This window comes from Saccostrea cucullata, unplaced genomic scaffold (assembly GCF_032062105.1).
Source record: "Saccostrea cucullata isolate Sc308-1 unplaced genomic scaffold, CSIRO_AGI_Scuc_v1 ctg476, whole genome shotgun sequence".
NCBI lineage: Eukaryota > Metazoa > Mollusca > Bivalvia > Ostreida > Ostreidae > Saccostrea > Saccostrea cuccullata.
In genome coordinates this window covers 287,759-296,832 of record NW_026928220.1, presented here as the reverse complement: position 1 = coordinate 296,832, position 9,074 = coordinate 287,759, and the positions used below count along the sequence as shown (strand labels likewise).

The 9,074-nt window shown below is 33.4% G+C and overlaps 1 protein-coding gene across 1 annotated transcript; it reads left to right on the top strand.

The window, feature by feature from the left end:
• Positions 1 to 203: 203 nt before the first annotated feature.
• On the top strand, positions 204 to 1,694 carry LOC134276814 (uncharacterized). The gene has a single exon (XM_062759106.1). The coding sequence runs from the start codon at positions 204 to 206 to the stop codon at positions 1,692 to 1,694; it is 1,491 nt and encodes a 496-aa protein (XP_062615090.1).
• The last annotated feature ends 7,380 nt before the right edge of the window (positions 1,695 to 9,074 follow it).

The following is a 9,074-nucleotide window of genomic DNA, read 5'->3' as shown; positions in this document are numbered from 1 at the left end:
TTGGAATACCTCTTATCTGTGGAATATAGAGTTTATTTTAATTGAATGTAAAGATATCACCTGTGTGTTTGTTATTCACTACACGTTTAGCTACTTAGCTGAAAAATTTAAAAAACCAACTTTATTGTTCCGGTAACTAACTAACATGCACACACAAAGACACTAAAATAGGCTATTCTCAATTGTTGCTTCACCTGACAACCATGGCGGAAAGTCACTTGGAAGAATATACATTGGGCTCTCCTCTTGTGCCCAATAAAATGTGTGAATCCCATGAATTACCTATTGATATTATATGTGAGGACTGTGATAAATTCATTTGTGTCCATTGTGCTAAAACAGATCATAGAGATCATGAATGGAAAACTCTAACCACGGCAGCCACCGAAAGGAGGAGAGGTCTGCAGAAATTTCTGGAGAAGATCAAGGAAGAGGATCTGCCTGAAGTTGATGCAAAGATGGAGATGATATTGCAACAGATCAAAGAAAATAAAGAAACGTGTGACTATGAGATTGAAAGGCTACATAATCATTGTGAAGATATTATGAACAAGCTGACAGAAATCAAGAAACACCATGAACAATTACTTAGAGACAATTTAGTTAAAAAGAATGATCAACTGAACAATGTGAAATCTGAGTTAGAGAAAAAGAGAGGAATTGTTGACTCAGTGGAATTCATGGAGAAAAACAAAAACACCATTTCAGATTACAGTTTCATTGAAAACGACAGAGAACTGAGAAAAACGCTGTCTGGATTTGATGTTCATATGACAGAATGTGAACATTCAGTGAGGTTTATAAAAGGTGAAATCAATAATGACTTTCTTGACACTTTGATTGGAAAAACTTTAGATTTCGATGATATTAGTGTGACGCAAATAAACTCGTTTCAATATGGAGGTACAGCAATACAAGTTTTGGAGACAATCGTTAAAGACCAGTGTTATATAAATGAACTTAATTCAAATTATGCAGAAAAAGTCAATCAGCAAGGCACAAAAGAACAAATATTTAGTATAAATCCTAATGACATGTATGCGACTGATAATCATGATAATGGTGATGTATATTTCACTGATTTTAGTAACAATTCCATCAGTTGCCTTTCACCATCAGGATCTGTTTCTACAGTCATTAGTACAGATCCACTGCAACCATTAGGAATCTGTCGGTCAGTGGACGGTGGACTACTGGTCACCTTGAAAGACAAGGAATCAGACGATTACAAATTAAAGTCACACAGCAGACGTCTGGTGAGACACATCACAGCGACAGGCGATGTCATCCATGAGTATGAGTACCAGGAGGACGGTCATACCAGACTGTTTACGTTACCACACAGAGTCAAACAGAACAGTAACAGTAATATCTGTATTGTGAACTGCACAAGTGCAGCTAAAGGGGAACTAGTGATCATGTCTCCCTCTGGTCGTTTGAAGTCTGTCTACCGTGGACAGAGCCTAATAAAAGACTTTGATCCAACTGATGTAGTGTGTGACTCCCTCTGTAACATCCTTGTTACTGACCCACGAAATAAACAGTTACACCTTCTGAGTCCTGATGCAGAGTTCTTGAAGTTCTTACTGATAAAAAATGAAGTGAATCGTCCATGCAGATTATCACTGTACAAGTCTTCACTATGGGTGGGATACTTGAATGGACTTGTCAAAGTATTTCGATATACAGTGTAAAATGTAAAACGGATATTTATTTTGGAATTACTCAATGGCATATCGATGGGGTACATTAAAGGACAAATGCAAGTTATGAATGTATATACAAATTGATTGAATTCATTTGAATGAAATAACAAGGGTAAAATGAGAAAATGTTTTCATCAGGAATCGTCAAACCTTGCGGTACAGTAGCTGTACACGATAAAAGAGTTCTCATATTTTGTTATCAAAGTCGCACTTATTCATACTGTAACTAGAATTATTTTCCGTACTGGTTTTGTTTTATCATAATAAAGTTTAAAATCGCCATTTTACGTGATGCAACTGCTAAAATTATGGTTGCAATGATTTACAATTTTTACTTATTGTAAATATTTATGTCTTTCGACCTTTCTATTTTGTTTGTGATCATTTTTCTTCCGCTGTTTTTTGTTTTTTGTTTTTTTTTGTTTCGAGGTTTTTCGAATTTTTGTTTATAGAAAAGATCATTATAACTTCTGGAAAGAATTGACGCCTTGGCTATGAGCCATGACCCTTTTCGGAGTTCTTGCTCAAAGTAGGTAGTAAAAACAGAAGTTGATCAAAGTATACTATTTTGTAGAATTTTTTACAATAAAATTTAAGTAGTTTATTCTAATTAAACTAAGTCTTTTGATTGTTTGAATTAATTTATAATATCTGTTTACAATGCTATATTAGAAAAAAGAATAAATATATTTTAAGAAAGAAGAAAAAAGATCACGACATCTTAACCAGTTAATAAAAGGGATTGTTTGGCGTATAAACGATGCCATAAAATTTTATAACCATTCTATTTTTGAAATATATGACTTTGCCTGATTATCTCCGACAAAAAAACGACTTAGCGGATAATACTTTGTCAAGGCTATAGTTACAAAGATTGTAACGGAAAGAAGTTACACATATATTTCATTCCTATTTGGTAACTCTATCGTGCCTCTAATAAAATTTACCCTTTAAAGAGTGTACAAAAAGGTATTCAAATACATGTGCATGAAAGGCTACTAGAGATAGGATTATTACGATTTTATTGGGCTGTATTTAGTTCAGTCTTCTACTTGTGTTCACAAAGCTATGCATTGCACAATGACTGAATATTAAAGATGAATTAATTAATTAGTAATTATTGACGTATTAATTATATTACGAATGAGAAATAGCATCATCGCAAGCCACTGCCGAAATGCACGATACTTTCCCATTCTGGATAGAGCTACATATACAGATATACAGACAAAGCATTTTTCTCGTAAAATAATGGGCGCCGTGAGATGAAATTTTTAGCAAGTATTTATTTGGCATATTTTAGTGTATTTGAATCCTTTTGATAAAAAATAGACAGAATATTTTATTAACAAGCTTTAATGTACATATGCACGATAAAAAGAAACTTTTTTTTAAATACACGAGTTTTATTTACTAAATAAAAGTATCAAAAAGATTTTGGTAAACATTATGACATTACATGACATGTATCAAAGGCATTTGCTTAATTTTTGGCAGTTTACGAAGCATCCGAAATGGGAAAGTGGTAAACACAACACACAAAAAATGGCGACGTTCGATGACGTAGCTACGAATAGGAAAGCAGTTCAGTTTTTCATCTTTAGTGTACAAGGGAAATGGGAGTTTTCTTAGCGATTTTTTAAAAATCAAATCCACGAGTAGATCAAATACCTATAGAAATATCGAAAGACGCTGTCAATGTTGACAGACAATATATAAGCCTATTTAGTTGAATGATAGTAAAAATTTTTACCGTAACTTTAATACACATAAATATTCACAAGGTCCCATTTGTGCGCAACATGGGTTCCTGACTGTTATTAAGGGAAACTCAACTGTGTGCATTAGTGAAATTCTTTAAGTGGGAGTTATCCAATTTGTAATTAGCAAAGAGGAAAAGACACTTTGACATTATCATCCATGTGTCATAAAGCGACACAATACATTATATAAAATCTCATTATTTTTTTTATTTATGCATATATCAGTTTGAAGTTTGTTTTTTTTAAAAAGTGAGAATTTAAAACACTTTACTTTTAAGTACAAAAATATAGATTTATAAATCAAAATACATATACATGTATTTTGAAAAAAAATGAAATAAACTTTTATAATTTCCGTATCATTTTACAAATTCTCACAACGTTTTATCTTATTTAATAACAGTCACCATTTGCCGTAGCAGGTTTGCTCTGGAGTCACGGACCTGAAGGAGTGCATCATTACGCCGCGGATTCGACTCACATTGCGGGACACGCCCTTAATTCGGATCCATTGTCGCAGTAATTGCTAGCCAGAGTCAAAGTACTGAAAGCACTCATTGGAGTTGAACATGGTGTAAATAAAATCTTAGATCGGGAGGTTAAGTGAGTGGACAATATTACATTATTAATTATCATTATGTCTGTATTTTCAAATACAGACAACTGTTTCAAATTTTTTGAGTTGGAACAATCTTGATCGAGAAAGACATTCAGAGACATTGAATACCAAAATAAATGCATGGGCCATAATGCTTGCCTGCCTACATTAGTCCTTTTTATACCCCTGCTTGAAAAGCAGAAGGGGATTTATTAATCGTGATTTCTGTCCATCTGTTTGTTACACTTTAGGTATACCCATCTCTTATCCGCAACTCCTCTAACACCACTGAACAAAATTTTCATAGAATCTTTATTACATATTGCCGTTGTGCTTCTATTACTTTTTCATCCTATGCATATTTTGGGTTTCCCATGGCAAAACATGCACACTGCCATTATATTCATATTAGAGAAGGTTGATCATTTATATCACTGCTCACAGTCTTAAAATTTGTAATATATTTTCCCTTTGCACCTTTACTCATGTGTTATGAAAATTTCAGTTTCGCAGGAATAATATCAATGTTGATAAAATGTGGATTTAAACACAGCATCCTTTTAAGAGCAAACAGGTTTGTTTGTATAAAACTTCTCAGTGAATAAAAATGTATTTCAATTACACGAACATTATACATGGAGTATGTCAGAACTTAATCTTTTTTAATATTGTGAAGAAAAGAGCAATACCAAGTTAAAAACAAATATTTATTGACAAAACATAAAACAGTGGTATATGCGAGAGTTTTGTGCATACAAATTATCGGGTATGTAAATGAGGTTTTTCTTTTATTAAAAAAATATACTTTATTTTGTTGTTTTTAATCGTGATTTTACGAAAACATCGGTGACCGTCTTTGGTTTTAATATTTATAACAGATACTAGTTTTACCGCTTTTGGCAGGTGATACTGCTGATTAAGTAATAAATACGCATGTTTCCTAAAGTTTTTATGCATTAACAAATTCAATTAAACCAAGAAAATGTTCATGAAAAGTTTGACTAATTTAACGTTTGCCGTCAGTATGTGGAGTTGTCGTTCGTATCTCTTTCAGTGTATGACGCTACACTAAAAATGAGTTCCATTACGAAAAACTTTCATGGTTCCTTATAATTTAGTTTAACATATGTACTTTGAACGAATTCTAATGTTCAAAATAAGATTACTTTATCATTACATTTACTTACATTATGGAAAAAAGATTAATTCAGGAGAAAATGACATGAACTATTTGTGGCGGATGTTTATGCATGTTTTCTGTTGAATATCATTGGAGTAAATCAGCCGACACAGTAGCCTCGCTTTCGTCTCTATGTAATCAACACAAATTACTGTTAAATACAAAGTATAACAAATTATTGTTAAATACGTGATGACCATGGATTGAACATAGTTCAACTCCCAAAAATATCCCTCGCTGCTAAACATTTATTCTCAAAAGGGACGTTAAACAAACAAAATCATTCATGCAACCGTCTTTCGTACTCACAGTACTTTGATTATTGAAATAGGTTTGACTAGACTAGGGGCTTGAACTTTCAATAGAGAAACCTACTTAAGGGACTAGGATTTCACTGATTTCTTGTGGGTGATTGCTAATTAAAACTATTCAGAACTATGCAGTTCTTGAGATGATTTACCTGTTTTTTTTTAAACGTTGCACAATCGTTTACCTTCATGTAGATGAATAGAACTTTTTAAAATTAAATGTACATGATGTCGTTAAGCATTCGCAAAAGGTTTACTTTAAAAACCTAATTGCCTTTAGAAGAGTTAATTCATGCCCTTTAATTATCGTATTTCAAAATACCTCTCTTCAGAGGAGGGTACATTGTAGTGCCTCATTTGAACAAACTTATTTTAATAAATAAATTTCATATTTCACGGATTATCAATTACGGCACGTTTGCTTAAAATTGAATTACCATTTCCTTCTGACTATACCCTTTTCCTTGAGAAGAAACTTCCCATTATGAATTTATTCATTCTTGAACTTATATCATTTTTAGCTCTACTGGTCAGAGACCAAAAGAGCTTATGCGATAGCCATGCGTCCGTCGTCCATCCGTCTGTCTGTCTGTTAACAATTTTATTTTTTCAAAATGCTACTCCTCCTACAGTTTTGGTCTGATTTCAATATTACACACAATTAGACTACACTAAGGTACACAATTCTATGTATAGGTTTTTGATTTCGATGAACGGTGTTACCGTGGTTACTTAAAATTAGAAATTTCTGTGAAATTCTTTCAAAATGCTACTCCTCCTACAGTTTTGGTCTGATTTCAATATAACATGGCACACGAGTAGACTACACTAAGAGACATAATTCTGTGTATCGGTTTTTGATTTCAATGAATGGTGTTGCCGTGGTTACTAAAAATAGAAATTTCTGTGAAATTGTATCAAAATGCTACTCCTCCTACAGTTTTGGTCTGATTTCAATATAACTTAGCACACACGTAGACGACACTAAGATACATAATTCTGTGTATCGGTTTTTGATTTCAATGGATGATGTTGCTGTGGTTACTTAAAATAGACGTTTTTGTGAAATTCTTTCAAAATGCTACTCCTCCTACAGTTTTAGTCTGATTTCAATATACCATGGCACACAAGTAGACTACACTAAGATACATAATTCTGTGTATTGGTTTTTGATTTCGATGAATGGTGTTGCCGTGGTTACTCAAAATAGAAATTTTTGTGAAATTCTTTCAAAATGCTACTCCTCCTACAGTTTTTGTCTGATTTCAATATAAAATTGGCACACAAGTAGACTATACTAAGATACATAATTCTGTGTATCAATTTTTGATTTCGATAAACGTTGTTGCCGTGGTTACTAAAAATAGAAATTTTCTGTAAAAATATTCTTAACGCTACTCCTCCTACTGTTTTGGTCTGATTTCAATATAACTTGGCACAAAAAGAGGCTACAATAGGATACATAATTCTGTGTATCAGTTTTTGATTTCGATAAACGGTGTTGCCTTGGTTACTTAAAATAGAACTTTCTGTGAAATATCATATATACTCGCCTATAAGTTGGCTTTTTGGACTTAAACTTTGGTCCAACACTCTGTCCGCCATATGGACGAGATATAAAGAGATTTGAATTTTAGAAGGTCAATCTTTCTAACATAAGCTTTAAAAATACAACCAACTTATAGTCGACTATATACGGTACTTTCAAAATGATACTCCAAATGCAGTTTGAGTCTGATTATAATATACTTTGGCATGCACGTAGACTACACTGAGATACATAAAATCAGTTTTTGTGTTTGTGATTTTGCTGATTGATGTTGCCATAGTAATTAAATTTGAAAATTCTGTAAAAAATTTATTTAAAGCTACGCCTTCACTTGTAGTCTTATTGCAATCTTGACACAAAGAGACTTAATCAAGGATCATTATTCGAGTTATTGCTTTTGTAAAGATTTAAGTTCCAACTGCTTCTTTTCTCTTCCTTTGTTATAAGTACAAACCAGTAGAGCTACAGTCTAGACAGAGATTCCGGTTCTGTACAGTCCAACGCACCAGTAGACACCTGTATGTTTACAAATCATTGCGTGTCAACCTGTCTTTTGATAAATTTAAAGTCCAACTTTACAATTCGAGTATTATTTAACATGCACACACTATTACACTAGAAACAAGTTCATTTCCAAGGTCGCTTCATCTGACAATAATGGCTGAAAGTACCTCGAAAGAATATCAAATGGGCTCACCTCTAGTACTCTTTAAAATGTGTGAATCCCATGAATTACCTATTGATATTATATGTGAGGACTGTGATAAATCATTTGTGCCCATTGTGCTAAAACAAATCATAGAGATCATGAATGGAAAACTCTAACCACAGCAGCTACCCAAAGGAGAAGAGTTCTGCTTAAATGACTGGAAAACTCTGACAGCCACCGAAAGGAGATGTCGCCTAGATTTCTGAAGAAGATCAAGGAAGATGATCTGCTCAGGATTGATGAGAAGATGGAGAAAATTCCACAACAGATCAAAGAAAATAAAGAACTGTTTGGCATTGAGATTAAAAAGCTACAGAAACATTGTGAAGATATTATAAACAGGTTGACAGAAATGTAAAAAACACCATAAACAGATACTTAGAAACAATTTAGTAAAAAAAAAGAATGATCAACTAAACTATCTGAAATCTCTGAAATCTGAGTTAGAGAAGAAGAAGAGAGGTATTGTTGACACAGACGAATTCATGTAGGCGAACAACAGCACCATGTCAGATTACAGCTTGATTGACAACCATAGAGAACTAACGAAAATGCTGCCTGAATTGGAAGTTCATACATATATTACAAATTGTAAATATTCATTGAGCTTAACTTGAGGTGAAATCAATGATAAAGTACTTGAATCTTTGGTTGGAAAAATTGTAGATTTAGATGATATTGGTGTGACTCAGATAAACTCCTTTCAATATGGAGATAAAGAAATACACGTTTTGGAGACAATCAGTGATGTCCAATGTTACATAATTGATTTTAATATAAAATGCATGTATATAGAAAAAATCAATCAGCAAGATGTAAAAGAAAGTAGATTTAGTATTGATCCTAATGACATCTGTGTGAATAGTAACCGTAATGTTTATTTCACTGACGTTAGTAACGATTCCACCAGGCGTCTGTAACCATTATAGGATCTGTTTCTACAGTCATCAGTACAGATGGGATCTGTCAGTCAGTGGACGGTGGACTACTGGTCACCTTGAGAGACTCAGATAATCACGAATTAGAGTCACACAGCAGACGTCTGGTGAGACACATCACAGTGACGGGTGATGTCATCCATGAGTATGAGTACCAGGAGGACAGTCAGACCAGACTGTTTACATGACCAAACAGAGTCATACAGAACAGAAACAGCGATATTTGTATTGCAAATGCTACAAGCCTTATTAATAATGAATTGGTGATTCTGTCTCCGTCTGGTCGTATAAAGTCTGTCTACCGTGGACAGAACCTGAGAGAG